Source organism: Trachinotus anak, unplaced genomic scaffold, assembly GCF_046630095.1.
Source record: "Trachinotus anak isolate AG129_WGS33_773 ecotype Australia unplaced genomic scaffold, CSIRO_AGI_Tana_v1 ptg000016l, whole genome shotgun sequence".
NCBI classification, from domain to species: Eukaryota; Metazoa; Chordata; class Actinopteri; order Carangiformes; family Carangidae; genus Trachinotus; species Trachinotus anak.
Window position 1 is genome coordinate 5167481 of NW_027273867.1, and position 26966 is coordinate 5194446.

The 26966-nt window shown below is 42.6% G+C and overlaps 1 protein-coding gene across 1 annotated transcript in view; it reads left to right on the forward strand.

Moving 5' to 3' along the window:
- The first annotated feature begins 603 nt into the window (after positions 1 to 603).
- The window catches only part of arid1ab (AT-rich interactive domain 1Ab), a 57375-nt gene continuing 31012 nt past the window's right edge, over positions 604 to 26966 (forward strand). Inside the window, exons 1-2 of the mRNA XM_071499286.1 lie at positions 604 to 2040; positions 25253 to 25474. Coding sequence (XP_071355387.1) covers positions 1141 to 2040; positions 25253 to 25474 — 1122 coding nt within the window. The 5' untranslated portion in view covers positions 604 to 1140. The remainder of the gene's footprint in view (positions 2041 to 25252; positions 25475 to 26966) is intronic.

Here is a 26966-nt window from a genome sequence, read left to right on the forward strand (position 1 = left end):
CCTGCTTGTTCCACTCCTTTAACGAGCTAATAAGATAAAGTGCACAAATGAATGCAACAGAGAGGAGCACAGCTCATGCATGGGGCCAGTTTTGCATGCAGGGTGGTTGAATAGTTATGGCTGACTCCGAGGCAGAACAGTATGGCAAAGGAAGGGACATTTTGTTTAATACCATCAAACTCTGTGGCATTTAGCAGCGCTGCACAGAAGCACAGTGTGTGGCCGCCTGTGGCTCATTGAAAGTTAAATATGTCGGACTCGCTTTGGTCATTGTTGTATTTCCACTAATATTATGTCAGGGCAGACATGGATATTTAGCTTTTCAACACTCTCAGTTAATACTATAGCGAACAATATGTGGCGCTGAGCGGTTCCACGGGAGCTTGTGTAGAGCCCATTTTTCTGTCTTTGTAAATTTCTAATAAACTCACACACTTTGTCAAGACAGCCCATTCCCGAGGCCTCCTCAGCATCAGCTCCACACCTGCATCTACTTCATTTGTCCCACAGCGAGCAGCACTTGATGCTCACAAACACGAACACGACGACATTTTTTTTTATTTTATTTTTTTATTTTTTTTTATTATAAACCTTCGAGCTCAGGTTACAGCGCATCAGAGCCACTGTAGCGGCTCGTCTTGGGGAGGAACGCTGCCGCTATCAGCCGGGCGGCGCGCTCCGGATCCGCCGCGGACTCCGCGCCGGGATTTCGTGTTCTCGCGGCGGCTCGGTAAGATGGCTGTGTCTCGCGGAGCCTCGTGCTGGTTTGGTTGATTCCTAGCTCGCGCTCTCGCTCTGTAACAGAAGCCCCCCCCTCACACACACACACACACATACACACACACATACACACACACTCTGGTGTCGGTGAAATTCATTTCCCCGGCTCTGTATTTATATATTTTTTCCTTTCACAAACTTTCCCCTCTCTGTTTTAACTTTAAACGGAGTCGCAGTGGATTACCGGATACCGGTCCGGGCGGAGGGCAAAGGGGGGAATGAACCGGGACGACGGGTACGTTGTTATAAATATAATTGTATTTATATTCAATGGTTATTCGGAGTTTGATTGTGAGTGAGTCGCCGTGCTGAGAGAGAGAGGCAGAGAAAGAGTGTGGGGGAGAGAGAGAGAGGGATATCATGGCCGCTCAGGTCGCCAGCGTCGCCACTCTCAACACTAGCCCGCCATCCGAACTCAAAAAGCCGGATCGGGACCCACAGGAGGAGTCGGTACCGGGAGAGAAACAACATGAAAATAAGGAACCGGGACCTGACGGCGGATCTCCTGGTCAGAAGGAGCTGCAGGACGGGACCGACGCTGGAAATGCTGGGGGAGGAGGGGATTCTGACATGAAGAACGGCAACGGGAATTTGCCCAGGGTAAATAATAATAGCAGTAATCAGAATGATACTGGCGGGCCCGAAGGGAATAACCATCCCGGGATGGGACACCACCACCCGGGCCCCTTTCCTCCACCTCCTTACGGTTACAACCAGCACTACAGCCGGGCCCCTTTTCATCAACATGGCGGACAACAAAGCCCTGGCATGGCAGCTGCATCGGGGCCGGGCATGATGGACCCTTACCCCCCTAATTCACACGAACACGGCTACCCCAACCATTATAACAACTACAGCCCGTTCCAGAGCAGGACTTCTTACCAGGGCCAGGGGTACGGGGCCATGAATTCCCCGCGTAACAACCAGCCTCCGGCGGCTGGGGGGCAGCCAGGCAAGCAACAGCCAGCAGGAGGAACTACAGCTATGGCTGCCTCTTATAATAATCAAAGGTATAACATGGGAAACCAACAACCTACGTCTACGCCAACTTTAAATCAGCTGTTGACATCCCCCAGCTCTGCCAGGAGCTACCCGAATTACCCCCAAGGAGACTATAACAATCAGGAAGGGGCCAACAAGGGACCAGGAGACATGGGCAGCAGTCAGTATGGTGGGGTCCATCCGGGTTGGCAACAAAGGACCCACCACCCGCCTCCCATGAGCCCGGGAAACACTGGACAACCTCCAAACAGAAATCAGGTAAAGTTCACACACTGCACTGACACTTTGACTGAGTTGCAGTCACCCAGCAGCTCAGACAACGCACCGTGGAGTTGCATGTTGCATGGGACCAGCCATTGTCTATGTAGCAAGAGCTATAAAATGGCTGCCTCTCTCTTTCTCCCAACACCACCCCCTGCAACAGTGTTTAGACAGAGAAAGAAGCCTCATATTCCTCCAGAAACAACTTTCTGAGTTGCGGGTATTGGTGTGTGTCCCTGCTCGGTACAGGGCAAGAGTTTGACTAAGTAGAGCAAGAGTTTGTCAGGAGAAAGTGAGTGTGTGCAGAGGGAGATGAGGTGATGTTTCTTCGCAGTGCTCCTTCACCCTCGTTGTAGATTTAAGTGCTGTAACCTCTCGTTGTTTCTGCGAGAATCCGCCGCGAAAGAGCCTCTTTTTTTTTTTTTTTTTTTTTTTTTTGGTGTCGTGCTTCCCACCAGTGCTATGAAAAGTTGTGTCAACGACTGTCAGGGCGATAAACAAGATGCAAATGACAGCGATGGCCGTTAAGTAACATTTGCATAATCATTAAGAAAAGACCCCGGTGTCGGTTTAAAAAGCGGCTGCACGGCGAAACGAAGACGCGTCTCTCAGTCCGGCGAATAGCAACAATTACATCCACTAAGTGTTTACTCGGATCAAAGTGTGATTGTGACCGCGATTGATTCATCTCGACGGAGGGTTTCATTCATTGTGGCTCGGTTCGACTCCCCTTCGCCTTTTTTCCCCCCCTAAACCTTTGCGTCTTTCTTCCATGTGCCGCCTCGTAAACACGGCCCCGCAGGTTGGAGTTGGCAAAGTGCAGATTGCCTTTGCTTTGGGATTTGAATTATGGAGGTAAAATCCTGCTGTCAGAGCCAAGAGACAGTTGGTCTTAGGTTGACATGCGAGCCGAGATCTGATTGGCTCCCCATCCCTCTGCTCTCGGCCATTTATAATTGCATCTAATGGAAGGCTGCAGAAAAACAGCCCCCTCTGCCCAGTGATGTGTTCCTCCACCGTGTCAAGACAACATAGTCCCATTGTTTTTTCTTCATTTTTTGTCCTTTTTCAACACAGTTGCACACATTTGTGTAGTCTTTGAATATCTTTATATAATTTTTTTTTGTGCATACAGATTTACTTGAATAACTCCCACTGTAAACAGAAATATACACCAGAAAACACAACATTATTTTCAGAATATTAACTTTATCGTTGGTTGTATTATTGAAAGCATTTTATGAACACATTCTTTCATTTCCTCCCACTGCAGTAATTTGCATGAGGACTGTTCTCCTTAGACCCACCATTGTTTTTATTTGTTTGATTCAACCTGAAGCTCACATGTGCTGAGTCACATCACTACTGTCATTTTTGGCTCTTGACCTCAGACATGCACCTGAAGTGAAGTTTTTTTTATTTTTATTTTTATTTTTTAAGGTACACAGTGTGCAATGCTCATTCACTTCGGCTGACTCTGGTACAGCACATAGAGTAGGTGTGGTCATGTAGCCCCATTGTACAACTGTGTTTTCCACTGTTTCCAGATCAGGAGTTGAGGAGACTTGTGTGCCTGAACCTCTCGTGGCTTCGTGAGAGAGTCAGACTGGCTGCACTTGTGTTTACAAGCAACTAAAGTGTCAGCCAAGTGTCACGGCTTTTTTTTTTTTGGGTCTTAATTTACTTCCACATGCAGAGAGTGTAACCATGTGAGCGCTGCTTACCTACATCTCTCTCCTCGGTGATAACAGCCACACGTGTTGTGTTTTTACTCTACAATTATGTGTCACAGGCAACGAAGGTGAAGTGTATAGCTCTGCCTTTGAAGTGAAGGACTATTTATAATATTTAAATGAGTATGTGAGGGATGTCTCAATTGCAACAAGTCCTCCAACTGAAAGCACCATATAGGTTGTTTGTTCCTACCCTCTGATGCGACCCATGCTAACTCCTGAGTTAGTGCCTCTGTGGTGACAGGAGGAGGTCACAAACAAATAGGGTATGTGATTCCTTTTAGGAAACAAGCTCGTGAGATATCATTTCTCTCTCTGAGAGTACTTAGTATATATTTCCTCTAAATATTCAACTAATTTAGACGTGCATCCTCTTGCTTTTTCCCAGGACTCTTTGCTTGATGCATCGACTGATCAAATCACAGCAAACGTTTTGCTGAATGTGTGTTGATATATTGGTTTATTAATACAAGAAGGTAGACTTACTGTTTATTTTTTACCACAGGTTGGTCATTAGGGACTGTTCATCTAGAGGTGCCACTGCACTTGTTGCTTTAAGCTGCTGCCTTCTCACATATTTTGACAGCAGCATTACAACAAATGACTGGCTGCAGAAGGATTTGCTCCTAGATATTTTTAACTCAAATGTCCAGATATTCTGTGACTTGACCTCAGCATCTCATCATGATATGATCATATTAACAGCCAGGCTGATCTGTATTGCTTTATGGGGAAAATAAAATAAATAAATAAAATATATATATACATGCTGCTCACTGCTCTTTAGAGGAAAGTTTGGATATTCCTTTTTAGTTTCGTTTTGTCAAACAAGTGTCCATCTCTGAGGCCAGCTTGAAGTTTTGGCACACAGGGGTGAGTTGACAGTTAGTGTGGATGGATGGATGCCCTGTTCTTACTTGATGCTCTTATGGCAATGAAGACTGTTTTTTCATTTTTACGTTTGATGTTTTCTCCAGCTTTTAATCCTGGAGAGCGGCTTGATTTATGACACTTAATAGTAGACGTCATGTTCTCTTGGAATGGAATTCACTGTCGTTTATTGATATGACATTGCATATACACTGACTGACCCGCACTTTAATATGTTTTAATCATATTTCTTTCTGCTCATCACTTATTCTCAATAGACTGCTTGAGCGAAGGTTGAGTCATTTGCTTCCAGCACGTCTTGTTGACCGTTTGATCTGGTGAATGTGGACCAGTCTCAATAACACTCATCCCCTGCCATCGTGAGCTCTGTGTAGTTTTAATCTTTACCTCAGTTTCTCGCTGTGTTGTGGTCAAAACAAAGAGAGAAACTACAGTTTGTATCCCAGATGTCAAATTAGAGTTATGAGCTTGGAACAAATGCCTCATCTTTGCTGTAGTGTCTCGATGTCGCAGAGATCAATGTGCAAAGAAACAACCTGTCACTCTTCCAGAGTTTAAGCGTGTAATGATTATTGCAGGCGACGGGATGTGTTGACGGTGCTGCGTTTTCCATTAAAGCAGCCATACAGGTGTTACAGTGAAGATGTGACTGGAGGAGTTTGTATTGCGCTTTGTGTTCATATCTCTGAAACCATATCCACTCTTAACACCTTTTCATTACTAGAGTTCATCCATGCAGGTTTTCAGTGTGAGCTAATGTGCTTTAATAGCAGTTCTTTGCTAAAGAAGCCACGGAGGCTCATTGTACAAGTGGAAGGAGAGCGCCTGGGAAGGTAATTGGACATTTTCGTTGTTCAGCATGCTTAAAGGTGACAGTGCAGACAGTGTATTTTTTTTTTTTGCAGAAGGCAAAAGTGCTGTTTGAGAATCCGAGTCACTGTAAACTGGAGCTGTGACAGGAGTTCGTCTTGGTGTCTGCAGTGCAGGAGCAGAGGACACATTAACTTCATGCATATGATCTCAGTCAGGACCCCTCGCTCAGGGCAAACAGACGGAAGTAGGAGGTGAATGGTTTCCACTAACTGTTGTCAAATCATGGCATGGAGATGTCACTTGAAGCCACAACCATGTGTAGGGAATGTGCAGTCAGAGAACTTGTGAGTTTGGCTGCAGAGCTTGTTGTGGAAGCCAGTTAGGTGGTTCTGGTGGAGAGTTTTTCCACAGACCCCCCTCAGCGGAGGAGCTGTCCATGATAAGTGCTGTTGGCTGTATTTTAGCTGAGTTTATTAAATGCTTCAACTCTCCGTTCATTAATTGCGGCATAATTGGCCTCTTTTAATCGACGGCTATATCTCCTGCAATGATTCAATGGGTGAGTTTTATGGAGCCATTCACCTGCCTCGGGCCACCTGCTGAAGATGAATGAATGTGTCGATGGAGTGGTGAGCGAGGGCTAATATTATGGGTTTTCATCGCGCCTTGCACACAAACAAATACTCTGAAGTGGATTGTAGTGGGGTTGTTTTGGATGGTGTAACACCAGGTGTTTCCTTCCCACCAGACACATGGGAGCGAGCCATCAGGGATGCCCCCCACCCCCACCCCTCAGCTCTGCAAGGCCGACTTCTCAAATTGAGTTTGGATTAAATCATAATTGAAGACACTTTGTAAATATTTCTTAGAGAAAGTCCCACATCTGAAAACATAATGAAAGACACCAAACCAAAGGTGTTAAATTGACTGCTGCTAATGGATGCATGCACAGCTCTGGTGCTGATGTGGAAGGGGAGCCCCCCCCTGCAAATTGGAGAGTAGCTTAAAAAATAAACAGTTTGGTGACAGCTTTTTGTGTAACAAAAAAAAAAAACTCTCAGAAGAAATGAAAATGGAATATATTTAATATTTAACAGAGCAAATGTCCTTTCCTTGCTTTGTGTTGTTACGCAAAAGTAAAACTAATTGAGGCATTAAACAGAGCACTATCCACTCGTTTAGCACACTAGAGCTCTGCTAAGTGTGTCATCTGTTTAAATGTTAGATCATAATGGGACTTTGACAGTGAACTGAGAGCCACCGGGGCAGAGGGGTCGTCCTGTTTCAGCTGAAAAGTCAGTCTTTGTTTTCTTCCATCAGTCTGAAGTGATGCCAAAGAAACAAAGTTGATCCAAGACCAACAGAAAATTAATTTTGCACTAGGGCTGCAGCTAATGATTATTTTCACCATTGATTAATATGCAGAATCTGCTGTTAATTATTAAAGAGGTCAAAAAATGGCAAAACAAGCCCATCACAAGTTCCCAGACTCAGAGGTGATATTTTAAAACGAACCCAGCCCATGTTCAGTTTACTGTCGCATTAGATGAGGAAAATCAGTAAATTATCACATTTAAGAAGCTTCAACTGCAGAATTTTTTCAAAAAACAGTTTCAGGTCTATTATCAAATATTTTTTCCACCAGTTTATCAACTAATTAATAATTTAAGTCAAAATACCATAAATATAATTTTTAAAACTTCTTAAAGGTCCCATTTTGTATAAAGTGAGATGTCCATGTGTTTTTTGATTATAAAGCAGGTCTAGGTTCTATATTAATACTGTGAAAGTATCAAAGCCTCAGTCCACAGAGAAATGCACACAGCCTGTATTCAGAAACTGAGCCTTAAAACCAGCCGTCAGGACTTCTGGAACTTTGTGATGTCACAATAAAGCAGTACCACAGCCCTCAGCCGAGCCTCAAGCCCCGCCCACCTGGACCCACCATCCAACCTTGCAGGATTTGTTTTTTCTGAGTGTTTTCCTGAAATCTGCTATATTTTTGCTTGATCACTCAGAAAACAGTCAGCCCTGTGCCTCTCCTCCGATTAGCTGACCTGTTGTTACTAGCGCTCCATTAATTTTAAATATTTTCACTTCTTTTTATAATAATAATAATAATAATAATAATAATAATAATAATAATTTATAGAGCACTTTTCATACAAGAGATGTAGCTCAAAGTGCTTTACAATAAGAAATGGAAAAGTAGTCTTTTAGTCATCTATGATATTAAACTAAACATCTCTTTTTTTTGGACTGTTGATCAGACAAAATATTTTAAAGCACCATCTTGGAGTCTGGTAACTGACATCTGTGATATCTAAACAATTAATTAGATATTAAAGATAAAAATGGCAGATGAATCATTAATGAAAGTGACTAACAGCCCTAATTATGAGGACGATTCACATTCACTCACACTTGTGTTGTAAATAATAAACAGATCATTTTTGAGCAGTGAGTTAAAGATGGAGAAAAGTTGTGACTGGAGCTGAAATGATTTGTCGATTATTCAAGTAGTTGATGGATGGAAAATTGGCAACTGATAATCCCAATAATTGACTGTTTGTCATTTTGTCAAGCAAAAATATTACTTAACTGTTTTTGATTGTTTCATCGACTAAACTATAAATCGGTTTTTGAAGCAAGAGTCAATAAATAATGATTAGTTGCAGCCCTAACTCTCTGTTTCTCTGTATTTGAAAGGATACGTTTAAGTCTGGTCCTGAACTAAGAGTCAGCGATGGATCAGGGTTTCAGCACTAGACTGTACGCTTAAGTTCACCTGTACACAACCACACGAAAGTGGTGGACCATTCCTTGACAGCCGACCCTTCACCACTGTGTGAACTGTTACTGCTCAGTAAACACAACGCACATTTTCAAGCGCACATACAGATCGACTCCCAGCTCCCGTTCAGACTCTGCGTGGTGGGGGTCGGCGGCGCGGTGAAGAGGAAGACCGAGCGTTCAAAGAGGAAGTTCACTCTCGGTTCTTTAGTCTGCACTGCTGAGTAATGATTCTCCACAGGCCACATGGACAGCATGCTGCCTCCCGGCAACTGTGTGTGTGTGTGTGTGTGTGTGTGTGTGTGTGTGTGTGTGTGTGTGTGTGTGTGTGTGTGTGTGTGTGTGTGTGTGTGTGTGTGTGTGTGTGTGTGCGCGCGCGCGTGCGCGTGAGGGAGAAACTGTGTCAGTGATACCCACGGGAGGGGGAGGGGAGGAGGTGGTGTGGGGGGGGGTGTTTTGTGAATGATCTTCGTCTGCCCCTGACAGCTGTGTGTATTTGTGTATAAAGTGCAGCAGTTACTTGGTGGTGTGTGTGTGTGTGTGTGTGTGTGTGTGTGTGTGTGTCTGCGTGTGTGTCTGTGTCTGCCGCTGCCTCAGGAGCCTCTCTGACCTGCTCTTACTCCACGTGTCACCAGCCATCCGTCTTTCTTCACCAACATTGGCCTTTTTCGTCCCGCTGACAACCACAGAAAGTGTTGCATTTTCCAGCTCAGTCTTTTTCCACACTTTGCTGTTTTGTGTGTGTGTGTGTGTGTGTGTGTGTGTGTGTGTGTGTGTGTGTGTGTGTGTGTTTCCCCTCAGTAGCATCATCCTCAAGACCCCTCAATTATCCTCAATAAAGATCACGACAGAGGAAAGGCTCTGACCACTTCACAAATCAAAGCAAACTCATCCAACTAGTTTTCAGTGATACTGTTAATCTTTTTGCTTAATGACTCAAAAAGTTAATTCACATCCCTGATAGTGAAAATGAGGGTGAATACTTCCAGAGTTGCACATAGAAAACAACTTCCTCCATGGACAAATGTCAGACTTGGGCTATTGCATGGGGGGCATGCTGGAAATGTAAAGGTAATTCATTTCTTTTGACATTTACCTTCTAAAATGCTCCAGATTAGCATAGTAATATCCTTTTCTGCGCCCGTGTGCGACCACAGACTTCATTTACATGACGTATGGTGTGTGCCTTTATGGAATAAAGTGGTTAACCTTTAAATGGGTGCAGTTGTTGATACTAGGAGGCAGAGAATGATGCTTCTTCTCCGCTCTCATACAACACTCACATTTGCTCCCTGTTAAAAAAAAAAAAAAAAAAAAAAGGGGAAAAGCAAATGACTCATATATAACACAGAAAATGGGGAACATGAGGAACAGTTGGTTTTCTCCTTTAGTGGAAGTCAATCATGACGCCTGTTGTTGTGGAGTCTGCCCCCCAGTCACAGCCTTGCTTTCTGTTTTGTCCAATGTGTTATTCACTATATCAACCTCTTTCTGAGGCTAATAAAACCACAGCTGTAGAGCACAGCACCTGTGCAGGGGATTGTAATCGCAGCAATACTCAATCAATACTCAAATCCTCACTCAAGTCTACGCCTCATGTTCTAGATATTTAATACAGGAAAGAAGTAACAAGAGCTGAAACGGTTTGTCAATTAATCATTCAACTGATTGATATAAAATAAATCAATTAGAACAACTGTTTAAGTGATTATTTTTTTTTGTAAGAAAAAATACAAACTGTTTGCATTTGCTCTTAAATTGAAGCGTAATGATACCAGTAGTCGATTGTCAGATTATTAATTGGCATTTGTTTTACTTAAAACAGTTTTTAAATGTTTAAAACAGTTCAAAAACAAAAAAAAAAAAAATTAAAATCTGTTTAAAAGCAGTTTAAAGTTTATTTTATAATTTTTATTGTTCATCCTCAATTTTGTTTTGTAAAACACTGTGTAACTGTGTTTTGAAAGGTGCTACAAAAATAATAATTATTACTATTATATCTTCATGTTGTGAGCTGTTGGACAAGCAGGGCTGCAACTAATGACTCTTTTCATTGTTTATTAAATTGCCAATCATTTTAAGAATCAATAGACTGATCGTTTGCTCTCTAAAGTGTCAGAAAATGTAGAAAAATCAGCTTCTCACAATTTCCCGAAGTCAAATGCGACATGTTGTTTTTGCTCAACCAAAAGTCCAAACCTCAAACATTCAGTTAAGACTCATCTAAGATAAAGAAACGCAGCAAATTCTCACACTTTTTTTTCCAGCATTTTAACTAAAAATCAGAACAGCTGCCGATTAATTTTCTGTTGGTTTAGAAAACAATCATTCTGCAAATAATTTCAGCCTTAATTTGAATGTGTAAATCTGAGCCATGGGAGATTGTGATAGACATTTATGTCATTTAATGGACCAATCTGTGAAGTGGGAAAACAGTCAACAGATTACTGGATAATGAAAATAATCAGTAGCAGCAGTAGATTTGTCAATCAAGAAGCAGAACCAGTAACAGCCTGATAATTAATCATTCATCATTTTTAAAGCATAAATTCACTGGTTTCTCCTCTGGGTCCAGATGTGAATATCTGGTGGTTTTCTTGGTCTTGTAGTGAATTGAATCTCCTCGGTGTTTTGGGCTGATAGTTACACAAAACATGACACATGAACTTGTCAATTTGGGCTGTGGGAAATTGTGATGGACATTTTTCATTATTTCCTAACCGGGGATGCAAACTTGCTGCCTCTTGGCAAAAATAGCAGTTTTGAATCCAGAGCAGGTCATTTGTGTGAATGGTGTCGATCCGAAGGGGAGGGGTGCATGAGAAGAGAAAAACCAGGGACTGGTGGGAACAGGTAAACTCTGATGTCAGCAAATATCAGCAACGTTAAGTTGATGTGCATCTCTGTCTGTCTAACTCTTGGTCTGTCTGCCTTCACGACTGTTCTGTGACTTTGCACCTGACAAAAGTGGGCGAAACACTAGTGTGTTTCGCCCACAGGCAGCGGGGTTTTAAAACTGCAGCTTGATAAAAGACAATGTGAACACGCATCCATGAGCATGAAATGACACAGACTTCTGTGGAGTCCAGTCCAGATCCAATACATGATGCACAAACAGGACACTGACGACCTGCTCTGTCAGTCGAGGTCTAGTTACAACTCTGGACTCATGCAGGATGGACTGACGTTGACGATTGATCAAATATTGAATTTAAAATGTTAAACACTGGGCAATATGGATGCACATCTCTCTGTAAGTAATAACATCAAGTATTCAGCCAAGCCTCAGTGTAAACAGTGTATTTGAAAGTGGTTTATATGGTTCACAGGTCAGGAGGGAGGGCAGGTGCTATAAACAGAAAATAACCACATTAATTTGTAGCTGACACCCCCACGCCCACTCCCACATGGTTGGCATCTTTGGCCCCTTTTTAACCCCTGATGAGGGTTTGTTTGCACAGTTAACACAACCAGTGATTAATCGATCAGTCAAGAAGATAATCGGCAGGCTAATCAATGAAAATAATCATTAATTTCAGCTCTAATTGAATTGAATCCTTTTGTCTTTCAGACTTTTAGACTCAGCTCGGCCTCTGGCAAATTATGCGGAGGAATTATTTACTGTTTTCTGACACTCTAAAGACTCATAAATAGTTAACTTGAGTTTAATTGACAATGACAATAATCATTTGTTAGTAATAAGTGCTCATCATGCTCGACACCACACAACTATCACAACAAACTCATTGTTATGGCTTGAGCATGAATTTTACTTTCAAATGATCAGTCCAAAAATGAACTTTTCAGAAAAAGTATATGTTCCAGTGTTTATTTTTATCTGGCCTAAATAATTAATGTGCTTTTTTTTTATATTTCTCCATAGAAATAGGTCAATGTTTACACAAGTTCAGATGCCTCCTCTTTCTGTCCAGCAGTGTAGCAGGCTTCCAGTTAGCAGACTGTTTGATACGGAGCCATTGTTTTGTTTTGATTCGATCAGCTCGTGGTAAAATAAAAAAATAAAAAAGAGCAGTCGCTGCTGGTCAGCAGGGACAAAGTTACACAGACAAAAACCAGACCAAAAAGCCTGTTTAGTGTCATTGTTTCTGGCCTGTGCGGCAGGTGACAATGATTTATGCACCAAGGACACATTTGAACAGTTATTTGGTGCCCGGCTGATGTTAAAGTGGATGTGATACGTCAATGTGTGGTTGCATGGCTGTAGAAAAAGCAGTAACCGTTGTGTTGTTGGCGTGTTCCTCTCTGGACCTGAAGATTTGCATGTCCGTGCCTGTGAGCGGCTGCTTCGTCAATGACTGAGTGCAAATTAACAATCCCAGCGGTTTCAACAGTCCGGCTCAGTCCGTGGCTCATTTGTTTTCGAGCAGGGCCTGAAATGTATGTGAACTGAAAGCTTTTCTTTTTCCCAACTGTGCTGTCGTTTAAATCAAATGTGCACAGCTCAATATTCAGTTTAAATGACTAGTCGTGTGTGTGTGTGTGTGTGTGTGTGTGTGTGTGTGTGTGTGTGTGTGTGTGTGTGTGTGTGTGTGTGTGTGTGTGTGTGTGTGTGTGTGTGTGTGTGTGTGTGTGTGTGTGTGTAGCAGTGGATCTGACATCAGTGTCAGAGTTGTGACTCTAACCATGAGGCGGGCAGTGACCCAACCAGGTCCTTAAGTGGCTTCGCCTCATTCAGCAGCCTGGGTATTTTTGGCGTAGTAGTGAGTGACACACTTATCGTAATGGGTCGTCCAGGGTGCCAGTGGTCAGCCCGAATAAGCGTCCCTTTTCTTGGTCGGCGTGAGTAGAGCCGAGCCCCGGGAACATGATGCAAGCGATCACTTGTTTTTTTTTTTTGTGTTTTTTTTTTTTTTTGCCTCCAGTGTTGACGGAGGAGCCGCAGGCCACTAACACATCAAGTGGCTTATCTCTGAGCACAAACTGCTTTTTCTTCCCCGAGCGGTGCTCGGTGAAGTGCTCATGTGACCCCGGAGCGTTGCCGCTCTGACACTGTAACCGCACTGTGGCCTTCAAGTAAGCCACACTGGTGTGCGTTATAGGATGTTGTTCGACCGTAACTGAAAACACAAATTTAATGATTTTAACAAGGATCTCATTACTGGGCAGCTTTTTTTTTTTTTTCAATGGTCATGATTTCAATGTGTGTCACTGAAGAGGAAGTCAAGCAGAGAAGACGGGCTGGGTGTCGTTTTGGTAACAAAACACAAGTGCTGGGTGTCGTTTTGGTAACAAAACACAAGTGCTGGGTGTCGTTTTGGTAACAAAACACAAGTGTTTTGTTACCAAAACGACACCCAGCCCGTCTTCTCTGCTCACGATTGTGTTTTGTTACCAAAACCATACTTAATGTGAGAAATACATACAAGTGTTTAAAACATTTTATTTGTACAACAAAAGTCAAAGTACTCAAATGTTAAATGTTGCTTAAAGGTCCCATATTATAAAGCAGGTCTAGGTTCTATATTAATACCGTATTTTCCGCACTATAGGGCGCACTGGATTATAAGGCGCACTGTCAATGAATGGTCTATTTTCGAACTTTTTTCATATATAAAGCGCACCGGACTATAAGGCGCATTAAGCGAAACAAAACAGTCAGATAAGTCAGTCAAACTTTATTAAATGCGTTCACAATAACTCTCAACATTGTTCAAACGTTAATGAGCGTATTCACAATAACTTCCAACCTTGTTCAGTTGTAACACGTAAAAAAAACACAGTTTGATACCGCTAAATCAAACGTTAGCGTATTCACAATAACTCCTTATAGGTCCTTATACACACACACTGTAATATTATGGTGAAGCACAGTATGTATTACTCCGCGACGCTCCTGACTACGATAGCCGTAATGCTGCAAGCAGTGCGGCTTTGTAGTTAACCAAAGTCGTACTAAAACATTTTGACAGAACGCCGTGAGCACCGTGTACCACACAAAATCGCTTCGAGGTCAGTAAGCACAACCAGAATTAATCTATATATAAGTCGTTTTTTGAGAAAATTAAAGGCTTTTAAATGCGCCTTATAGTCCGGAAAATACGGTACTGTGAAAGTATCAAAGCCTCAGTCCACAGAGAAATGCACACAGCCTGTATTCAGAAACTGAGCCTTACAACCAGCCGTCAGGACTTCTGGAACTTTGTGATGTCACAATAAAGCAGTCATCGCTCTCAGCCACGCCCCAAACCCCGCCCACCTGGACCCACTGTCCAACCTTGCAAGATTTAGTTTCTCTGAGTGTTTACTTGAAATCTGCTGTGTTTTTATTAGATCACTCAGAAAACAATCAGCCACTCAGAAGAGAGGTTCGGATCATCTCTTCTGATTGGCTCACTGACCTGTTATTGCCAGAGGTCCAGAGAGAAGCCTGAGAGAGGAGATGTAAAATTACACTGAGATGATTTCTGGGTTTTAAAACCATAAATATATCTTCTGATGGAGATCAACACTTCAGGATTAAACACTGGAGAAGTGCAACATATGACCTTTAATTGTAAACATTTTCACTTCTTTTTAGTCATCTATGATATTAAACTGAACATCTCTGGATTTTGGACTGTTGGTAAGACAAAACAAGATATTTTAAAGCGCCACCGTGGAGTCTGAGACTAGTTAATATTTTGAGCTTTTCTGACATTTATAGTCCAAACAATTAATCAGTGATTAAAGAAAAGAAATGGCAGATTCATCAATAATGAAAGGAACTGTTACAGCCCTGATGTAGCTGCTAGAGCTCCAGAGAGAAGCCTGAAACAGGAGATGTAAAACTCCTGTAAAACTGAGATGGTTTTTGGTTCTTAAAACTGACAAATACCAAAACTTCAAATAAAACACAGGAAAAGTGTAAAATATGGGAACTTTAAGCATAAAACAGACAAACAAAACTTGTTTTCCACACTTCCGAATGAGTATTTTTCACTAGCTTCTCAAAATTCATCCCCTCATTTCACCAGCAGTGTAGACAGGGAGAACTTTGCTGTTTCTGTTGTGTCTGCAGGTGCTGTATGCGTCACATCAGTTTATTATTATGTCTCTGTTAAATGATGAACATCTGGTTTGCTGTCAACCATTTTCCCGCCACAATGTGCGCTCTGCCCGCCAGCCCTGCTGCTCTCAGCCCCCGGTCCAAACACCGCCCCTCTCCTCATCTCACTCCCAGGAATCAGCCACCGTCACTTGGAAATATAAGTTTGGCCCGACAGGTTGACAGCTGGTAGTCAGGGCGAATGTTCACTCTGTTGTAGCTCCAGCTCCCAACATCACAGTGACAGGCCAGGCAGCAGCAGGCAGCCCTCGTTTTTTGTTTTTTTTTTTACCTGGACAGTCTCAGCAGCTCTGATCTACCTAACAGGAGATTTTCTTTTATAGAGCCACTGGTCCTGTTGGTGCTGTGCTGGGATCCGTTTGCAATGTTGTTATTCATCAATAGACAATCATTCTTATGTGCTAATCACTGCTGCCTGATAGATACTAATCAGTTGAGTTACTCCTCGTGGAAGGACTGTTTTTTTGTTTTTTTTCCTGAGGTTTTAACGTACTGAAGTAAAACATACACATTGGAGTCATAAAGTATTCACACCCCTTCACTTTTTCCACATATTATGGTGTTGAAAGGGCTCTGACAACTTTCTGCCTCTGTGTATTGGTCTAGAAAACACTAAAGAAGCATTTCTATCATCTTGTTACTGTTTGTCCATTCAGAAATTGATATAACATGTTTATCCATTTGGAAATAGGCTGTTTTTTCTTTACCTTTGGGTTAAAAATAGGTTATAAAACCAGTTCACGAGTAGTAAAAATGTTTTCCACAACCTGTAGATAAATGGAGCTATTACCATGTCTCAGTTCAACTGCACAGATCTGTTTCTTTTAAATGTATAACTGCACCCTTGGACATAACATTATCCAGAGGGGGAGTCCAGTTATTCAGCGCTGCTCTTCCTTAAAGAGAGAGCGGCTGAAATCGAAGCAGTGGAGGTTGAGATGTTCTGACTTTTGGCCTCTGATGTGGGTCAAGCTCTGAAAACATTCAGTCCTACACTTCCTATTATTCAAGATGTTTTGGTTAAACTCCATTTCTGCCTGTACACTTGATTTCTGTGTATAATTGGAGGTTTTTGCGATAGATCGGTATTGATAATAACTGTGATATTTCAAAAAAAAAGAAGAAACATTAATATTGTTTTAATAATACATGTATGATAATATTGAGATGTTAGGCCTTGTGGATTTTTTGTATATCACTTTATCTAGTTGCCTTTTTACTATCCATGAAGTCCATTCAACAATTATGGTCACAGACTCTCTTCACCTCCCTACACTTATTTTTGAGTCTAATTAATTTGCCAAAAAAAAAAGAAACAAAACACACAATAAACAAAGTTAAAGATGAATTTGACTGGTAGCATTTTTCTATAAATATCAGGATAATATGGTTATCATGAATTCTTCTGATATCGTGTCAGCGATATTTGAAATGTGAGTGTAAAATTGAAGCTATGGAAATAACCCACAGGCCTGTAAAAAGTTTCTTAAATTCCTCTGCTATCAAATTAAATTTTAACAGACCTCAGAATATCTCTTGATATATGTGACATCTGCTTGTCTGTGGGGAATAAGGTGCCCAGAAATGTAAGGGACCCTTTGAGCAGCAGCGTTTTCCTTTACTCCTTTAAAACCAGCCCTGATTCACGCAGGTAAAGAGTCGTGTTTTTAACCTCGGTCTTTGTGTTGCTGTTGTTTCTTCCGCTCTCGTTAAGCTCACATATCCACGGAACAGCTTTTGTTCCTCCCCTCGTCTCTCTCCCTGAGACGTGAAAGCCGACTGTCGTCCGAATGCGCGTGTTCCCTTCTTCCTCTCCTCCCTGAACATCTTTTGAATTTCTTGGAACAGCTGGGTGAACATCTGGGTGAGTAGGGTGCTGCTGCCTCTGCTCGGTGTAGATAGCACCAGCAGGCTGCCGCCCCCTCTGCCCAACCCCAGCTCCTCCTTGCTTTTATCCAGAGTCATGCAGCGGTCACATCCAGGGTGGAACTTCTCAGGTTGATGCAGAGGGAAGGCAGACTAATTGCTTAATTGAGAACATGGCCTTTTGGGGTTTTTATTTATTTATTTTTCCCTAGCTTGTTGTTTACACTAACTCAGGTACAGCTCTTTCCTCAGCTATTTGCTCAGAGCGGTCGGCTGTATTTAGTTTTCCTTAAAAGCTCATTTCAACAAGGAGTCTGGATTGTTTTGATGCTTTATGGCTGCAGTAAAATACCACGCTGCTCCTGTTGCCAAGTCTCAGCTTTTGGTTTTGTTTTGGTTATTATTTATGAATGATTTTTTTAACAAGGTTGCACAGTGTCAAAATGTGAATAGTCCATTTTGATATCATTGATTTTTAAAGGGTCACATTGAAGCCTTGCTCTGTTCTTGGTAGAAGTTTGTTAAAATAACTGGTCAGTGTTTCTTTTTTTTTTGCACACGCTTCCTGTTAGAGCTGGTTTGTAACATTTTAATACCTGTGCTGCTGTGACACCTGAGTCCTGGCACCAAAACAATACTTTTTTTGATGCTTCACATTTAGAGACATAAATGTTCATTATGAATCATTATAAATGTTCAGAGACACAGAAACACTGAAATTAACAGAAGTAAAATCAAAAATTCAATTTAACCCAAACAGTTGAGCTACAACTTTTCCTCAATAAAATTTGGTGCAAAATTGGCAAGAAAATTCAATTGAAATCAGCAACTATCTGATCAAAGAATAAGTATAGAAGACAACTAGAGCCATTGATCAATTGAAAATTTGACATTTCCAAGCACTTTTTCATATTTAAGAAGCATTTTCATGTCTTCATTTTCATTATTTTGGGGGTCACTTTGTATTTTCTTATATTCACACTTTTTCACAGGCTCTTTTCTGACATTTGTAGATCAAATGTTCATGATTCAAGACAATGATCTGCAGATGAATTGATGATCTGAAGAACACGAATCACATCAGAGATTCAGTCCCAGCTTTTGTTCCCCGACTGTTTTCCAGACTCTGTGCTTCAGATACATTGTGGTTGGTATTATGGTGCATACTCGGCCCTGGCGCCCGTCCCTTCTGACTACATCCAATTTAAAGTGAGTCTACTTTATTTAAAAGAGAGTCTGGAGGAGTGTTGCCAGCATGACTCCTCATCCAGCCGGGAAACATCAGAGGAGAAAGTGGATGAGGAACACTGTCCCTTGTCCTGGAGCAAAGTACTTAACCCTTCACTTGTGCAATGGATATATACAAAGCTTAAACAGTGAGGGACTGGTCACACTGGGCATCTCCCACTGTGAGCGGCTTTACTGTGAGGTGAGCGGGAAGCAAACAGATTCACAATCACACCCCTGAAACTGATAGAGGGTACGGTGTCCTGTTACTCTTTGACACGCGAGATGTGGGACTCCGCCGCCGCACGAGGGTGGCTGTGGCCGGCGTGTGTTGGTGCTGGCTTGTTGCGTGTCGAAGGGCTTTAACACAGAACAATAGTGTGTGTGCTGAGCCGAGGCCATGTGGCCGTGTGGCGGATTAAATTAGCAGCAGTTGTTTGTCGTCTGTCCCCCCTGGTCCATCTGTTCCGCTCGGCCCCGTAGACTCCAGCTCTGCTCTCAGGCGCTGCTCCAGACCCCTCCCCTCCCCTGCCACCCTCCCCAACCTCTCACAAATCCCCATCCCCTTCCCCATGTCACACACACACACACACAGTTTTTGAATAGTTGCAATATCCACCAGCAGCCCAGTCATGACACAATATACTCAGTGCAACCTCTTCTGCCAAGAGTGCTCTGGCTTTCTTTTATGCAGATTAGCCATGTGCTAATTGTGATTATTTATTTATTTTTTTTTTATGGAAGACAGAGAAAAAAGACGAGAGGGGAGGAGTTTCCTCAGAGGTTGATTTGATGACTGAGCTGAAAGAAAAGAGTTTCTGCGCTGCGAGTTGTGTTGCCATCCTGTGTGTGAATGTTTGTGGCTAGATGTGTGAAGTTTCTTATAAACCTTTAAAGACTTTAGCAAAAGGCCAGTTAGCCCTGAACTGACTCTGAGAGGTTTTTAACAGCTGCTGACGAGTGTGTTTATAGTGCTATCCTTGGTTTGAAGGATAATCAGTTTCAATCGTCCGATCTATGTCATGAAGCTGTTTCAGATTTAAAATAATTGGCCATTCATTTATAATTTGCTTAATATTCCACATGGATAAAATAAGAAAGCAGCTATTGGCATTAAATACAGGTTATCAGTGTTTTTACATCCTAAACGATCCGCCTGTCATAAAGCTATCAAACATACCGTCAACCTTTTGGAGCAAAAATCTTTTCACTTTCACCCAGTGGGCCGCTGCTGCTGCTGCTGCTGCTGCTGCTGCTGCTGCGGCGAAGCCCTTTCACCTCCTTTAATGTGTGTGGCTCAGGGAATTCCCCTACACATCATAACTCAATGACATTTTCAATCACATTCATTTTCAGTAATTAATATTCATATTCTGGAAATACTTACATTCAGCTTTAGGGTTGAAAAGTATTGTGAAAATATAACACTGCTTTATATGTGTGTGTGTGTGTGTGTGTATGTGTGTGTATATATATATATATATATATATATATATATATATATATATATAATTTTTTTTTTTTGTTTGTTTTTGTTTTTTTTGTAATATACATTGAGATTAAGGTTCAGTAATTTAATAGTAGCATCCATTTGGAAGAAAAGAAAGAAATAAAAGTGTATGTTTTGTTCCATATCTCATATATAGATATTTAATTTTCTTAAATAAGATGCCAAATAAAATATGTAATAAATTTCTGATGCTTGGTTGCTCATGTTATTATTGTAAATCAACTTCATGTAACTTCTGCTTAACTGTAACCACAAGTGGTACTCGCAGGGTCATGGAAAATGCTAAAACACAAAGCAACAAGAGAGTAATAATGTCAGCAAACTAATTCAGAACTGTTATTTATGCAGCAATATGCATCATCAAACGTTTGCTAATGTTAGCCACCGTTAGCTGCTGGTCGTACCAGACCAAGGAAGGCTGGAACAACATAACACTAAAGAGTATTAAACTGTGTGAGGATGCATTTTTTCACCTGTGAATTGAGTGTTTTGTTAGGAAAAGAGTGAATAGTCTATTTCATCAAGTGTTACTTAAATTTTGGAAGAAAAAAAAAAAACAAGGTGTTTGTTAGCTTGTTTTGTTGTTGAGCACTAAACAGTCGCTTTGGGAATTACTACGATTGGTCATTTCAAGGCAGCACAACCACCAATAAGTAAAACATTAAATTAGGCAAAGTTATGAATGTTGTTTATCAGACTTTCTCCATAATGAGTCATGGTTCAAAATGAGTCAAACCTAGCTAGTTTTAGTTTGCTGTTAAGCAAATAAAATCATTTGCATTATTCATCATGAGCTTAATTTGGCGTTGTGACTACATGCACGTGTGTACACTGCAGTGTCGATGCTCAGATGATGTATTGTTGTGACTGGAGTAAAAATGATTAGTCATAAGAAAGTAATCTGACAACCACTATAAAATATTTTCAACCCTTGAACAATCAAACTCCACAGCATAATTCTAGTAGCATGTGGTAGCTGACAGGTCGTTGTGTCAGACCTCAATCGCAGTCATTTGTGTTTCACAGCACAAGGACTCAGACACACACCCGGTTTCAGAAGCTGAAAGCGTTACCGTCTTCCCACTGTGTCTATCTTGCCCTCACTCCCTCCAACCACCGACATTTTCCTCTGTTACATCAGAAACTGTCTGAGACCTTGAGCACTGAAAGAGCTGACTTCCAAAGCAACAGATGACGACGCTGACCATCTTCATGTAGCAAAAGGAAACAAATCTTGAATACAGAAAACCGTCTGCACATCATTCTAGTGCTTCCATTGGCCTCATGTCTTCAGCCACTAATATTTAATATAATTCTACTTTTAATCATATTGTTGTTGCTAAAACTTGACTGTAAAACGTGGGAAAACCGATTGAAATGCTCAAGGTCTTTACTCAACAGCTGCAGAGCTCCAGCATCGGCATTGCCTTTCTTTAGAGCCACTCGTTCTATAACTAAGAGAAAGAGGAGCAGAGCCTTCTATCGCTGTCCCTGACCTCTACAGGCGAGATGCAGCAGAGGTTGTTCAGTGTCTTTAAAACACACACAGACACAGACACACACTCTCACAGAGGCCTCGGCTGAAGCTCTCTGGGTTCCTGGAGGATGTGTAATGGTGTGTCAGATGTGAACAACTTAAGCAATACGAGGAAAATGCTGGTAAACAGATCAATGACGGCCCAGGCAGCAGACTGGCCACAGCTATCTCCCAGCCTGCACAGATGTGTTAACATCATGGAATGAGGTGTTGGAGTGGAAAAGAAAAAAAAACAAGACTTTTTGAGCAGTTTTACTGTCTTGGATCCCCCCCAGAATTAAGCTCAACTACAGACCACATACTTTTAAAAACGTGATGAAGTGTTATGAATATGATCATATAATATTGGCTGTGGTTTGGACCCATTTATTGCACACATATTGGCATTTTATTTATTATACTGAATTAGTTCCCTGGTTATGCCTTAAAGGATAATTCTGTTTTTTATGCCCTTTTACTAATGACTTTGTTGTGTTCTGAATTCACTGATTAATCATTAAGTCCATAAAATCAAAAAACATCCATCCCAGCTTTCCAAGGTGAAGTCTTCATAAGTTTTATTTTTTCCGTCCAACATGAAAAACCCCAAAAATATTCAATTTACAACTATATTAAACAGAAGAGCAGGAAATATTCAAATTTCAGAGGTTGAAAACAGTATTAAAAATCATTCTTTTCTTCAATCATCATCTTCATCAGTTAATCAACTAATTGTTACAGCTCTGATGTTTTTCTGTATTTCCTGAAGGATTGATAGGATGGCCAAAACTATGAAAATGGTCCCCACGGCTTGGGGCATGGCTGAGAGCAATGACTGCTTTGTTGTGACATCACAAAGTTCCAGAAGTCCTGACGGCTGGTTTTAAGGCTCAGTTTCTGAATACAGGCTGTGTGCATTTCTCTGTGGACTGAGGCTTTGATACTTTCACAGTATTAATATAGAACCTAGACCTGCTTTATAATCAAAGAAGACATGGACATCCACCTTCAGACTGTATGAGACCTTTAACCCACCTAAAAGACTGTTATTGGGTTGAGTCGTCTAAATGTCCTCCTTCAGTGAAAACTGGTGCAAAATATCAGGTTATCAGTGAATATTTAGTAAATATTTGTACAAAAAATGATCAGTGGCTGTAGTTCAAATATGTGATTGCTGAAAGGTACACATTAGGCTAACACTTGTCTACACAGTGCACACTTATCTTTGCTATCTGATCACCTGGGCAAATGACCACTATCTCCACCTGTAGAGTGGTTGTTAAATGAGACATGAGAGCCAGATGAGTGGTTGTTCTGGAAACGTCAGGGCTGATTCTCCACGTGGCTCTGGGAGCCCGTCGTAACCGAGCTGTACTTTTCCAGCTCTCTGAGCCGGGGCCCGACCTGTTGGGCTTCTTAATGGAAAAGTGGGCCCACAAGCCGGTGTGGAAATATTCTCACCACCAGCAAAGTGTCGACTGAAATTGGCGAGGAAAAGGGTTGATTGTTTTACAGCTTGGTCATCGCAGGGAGATTTTGTCTAAATGAGAAATAGATTTTACCTTTAGTGTTGCTGCTTTGTAGTTTGTCAGCATACAAGTCATTTTTCATGAGGATTGAAGGACGTTAGCGGCTGATTCAGGCCTCAGCGGCGCTCTTTATGGATAGTACAGGAGGCTACATCGAACTGCTTAAGCAGCTCATTAGGAAAGAAGTATAGCACATATCTACCCAGTGAAACAAGTGGCTCCAGCCTTGTTTGTGGGAAAGTGGGGATTTTTGTTGTTCGCCGTAATTGGACAAACACACCTGTCTGAAATGGATTGAGCACCAGCATGAAGGTGGTGTCTGCTTCACTTTTTTTCCAGGCTAAGCAGTGTAGTGTGTGGACTCCCATGATGGCATGATGTCAGGTTGCCGGGGGGGGGGGCATTGTGCCCTTCTCGCAGACCGGGGTTAAAAGTGCATTAGAGGTCACAGGAGAGTTCCTACCGTGGCCTCTTACCTCTTCCCCCCACGGTGCAGGCGGTAATGACCCTAGGGAGCGTAGTAACACCCTCCCCTTCCCCTTCCCTCCTTCCCTCCATACACAAAACATAACACACACACAACACAAATACTCTGCTGAACCTGGAGGAGCTCAGGAGTGTGTGGCCTGGGGGAGGCTGGAGGGAAAACCTGGAGTGGAATATGTTATCTTGGATAATGTTGGTTGACCGTCCTGACAGCCTGTTGATCCACCCCCACCACCCCACCAACCTCCCAACACCTACAGTCTTCCCCCAACACACACACACACACACACACACACACACACACCAGCCCACCGCTGAGCCGCCGTCCCCCCCTCCACCCGACCTCCTCCTCTCTCACTGCACCACTGTCATTCATACGGTGCCAAAGCCTGCTGCTTTATTAAAGCCCAGGAAGAGCAAGGCCTGGCCCAGGTTCAAACAGCAGTGCAGCTGGGACCTGTTACATTTTCGGCAGACTGCCCTCTCCGTCTCGCTGGCTATAAATAGCACCGGTGGTTGTCTCCCTTAACCAAGGAAAAGAGGTTTTTGGGGGAGGAAAAAAAAACACACACACACAGATTAATAACCGTGGGAAGCAATGAAAGCTTTGTGTCTGCTGCCCGAGGTCAGCGGGCCAGGAGGTGTTGCTACTTCAAAGCCCCCATTGTGGCTCATACTTTCAGACGCCACTGCGGTGGGTTTGATGGGAACACACAGGGGCTGCCAGCGGTGTCATGAGTCGATGGCACTGGATCGTGCCAACCAGTGAGATACCCACGCAGCCCATGTGTTACTTTGTTTTTTTGTTTTTTTTTTCTGTGGGATGACCAGCTCATTATACTCTAATTGAACTCCATATTTGAATTGAATTTATTTTTATTACTCTGGAGGAGTGTTCTTTTTGGGGGGATTCCACCGAGCTCATTTCTTATGTAGCATCAGACGCTTTATGACCTTGGCTCCAGCTGTTGACAGGCAAGGCTAGCTCATTATGAACCCACCCCCCCCACCCTCCTTCTCTTCCTCCTCCGCTCTCTGTTTCCCTCCTCGGCCCTCCTCCAGCCAGAGAAAGGCGTCTGGCCCAGTAACATTGCCTGCCCGGGCCATGTGGATCTCCCTGAGTCCAAGCCGGCCAAGGTCAGCCCCCCCCCCACCACCACCACCACCCCGGCTTCCATCCTGACGTGGCTCCAGCTGAGGGGTGGGCCCAGCTCCAGCCACCGCAGACACTTCCACTTCCTTAAGCTTATTTTCATAGAAACCCTCCCCGACGTCTCCACCGTAACAGTATCCACCCACTGGCACAATGATCTCCTGGGCAGGGAAACGCTCCTGGCGGATATAGTGGGCTCATTCATTCATTCATGGCCAATTTTTTCCCTTTCTAGTAGGAAAGTAAATCCACTACTGTTTTTTTCCCTCCCCCTCCTGTTTTTTGTTCTATATTTGCTTGATTATACTGTGACTGCTTTACGAGATGATGCTCGCACGACACATTGCACTGGAAGAGTCATCATTCGTGCTCATTGCTGAGTAATGCTTTTTCAAGAAGAAGGTTCCAAAACAACTCCTGTTATACATTATCTCCGTTTCCTGTCACGTCACTGGTTTCTGAGCAATGTCCAATCAGCTGACAGCACATAGGGGCAGTAGACTGACTACAACCATCAACCCCAAAAACCACAATCACACCTTTTCATGCAGTTTTGATACCTGATTTGCCACTCCACCCCTCTACTGTTTCAACTTATTTATACAAATTTTCTTTGTGTCATGCAGCCTCCAAGCCCAATGGACCAGGTAGGGAAGATGCGGGGCCAGCCATATGGAGGACCCAACCCCTACTCCCAGCAGCAACAAGGGCCTCCCGCAGGGCCCGGACCCCAGCAGGGAGGCTCTTACCCAGGCCAGGCCTACGGACCTCCTGGGCCTCAGAGGTATCCTATGGGGATGCAGAGCCGAACACCTGGCACTATGGGCGGCATGCAGTACGGACAGCAGGTTAGTAATCACTGACTTTGATTACTTTTTCCTGCATCTTCATTGCAACCGTGTGCAACCTCTTGTTGGAGTCACAATTGGGACGTTGTGGAACGCCCTGAATCAAAACTCCAGCCCAGTGATTTAGGCTACATCCACACTACTACGTTTTCATTTAAAAATGCAGATGTCCGTCCTTAAGACTGTCTTAGCTCCGTATCAGAAACAATCTCCGTCCATACAAACAAACCTGAAAACGCACACATACATGACCATCCACATACACTGAACGTGAATGGTCATGTATGTTCATGTAAGGGTGTAATCGGGAAGCAAGTTGTCTACTCTGTAAGTGATTAGTTGCAGAAAATACTACAAACAAGGAATAGCAGAAGCCGTTGTAGCGTTAAAATCCAGAATTTAACTGCACAACAGCTGCTAGCAAAAACAACAAGGTCAGTAACGCTTGTAATTCATTATCCATGTTCCTTTCACCACTGGTAGTCGAGGCTGATAAGACACAATCAGGGGACAACCGTGGGTGTCTATGTCATCATTTCCAAAGGTCAGTTTCTGCCCGTACAGACTACAACAAAACCCCCGAGTTTTCAAACTTAAACGGGTCCAGCAGTGTTTCAGAAAACTCTGAAGTAGTTTCGACACAAGACGGAAATGTAGCAAAAGTGATGCATTTTAAAATGAAAACGTAGAAGTGTGGACACAGCCTTCAATTCAGAATCTCTCCAGTCGTCATACCGCCTGGATGATTGACATTAACCTTTGCAGATTAATCACCACAAAATCACAAAACTTTGTTGATTTAACTGCAGCAGATTGACTGTCAGGAAAACAATTAAATAGTCTTAGTTCATTTCCTTATCTTAAGTAAAAACTACATTAAAGATGACACATTTCTGAGGAAAGACTGACCAGCGTTACGTCTCCATGTTGGCCAAGGTGACCTCAGATGATAAACTACTATTATCAAAGTGTTCTCCAAACTGAACTAGAACCTGTGGTTCTGCAGAGGCTTTATTCAGCAAACTGATAATGTTTTTCAAAATAAAAGACCTCCTCCCTTTAACAGGGGCATTATGAGTTCCTGTGGTACGTAGTCATGATTTGAAGTCTGGACCACAAGTTAATAAGTTTTTTACATTCCTGTTAGTTGAGGCACTAGAGCGTTTATTTGGTAGGTGACTCAGTATTACAGGAATAGTGGAAAGTGACTGGTCTCATTGGACATCACACACAAGGTTTGCAGAGGTTCGAAACCTGTTTCTCTTTCATGGCGAGGACTTCTGATCTGGATCTTCTAGGGTGTAATCAGTCCAGTCAGAAAAGGAGGCTTAGATTCCAGAAGAAGGTTTTAAGTGTCCTTTGTGCTACCGCAGACTGTCCTCCTTTTGGAAATGGGTAGGAAACAGGCTCTGTCTGAAGGTATTGCTTAGAAATATAGTCCAGAACAAGACGGTCCCATTTTAGACAAGAGTGTGTATCCTGGATCAGAGGT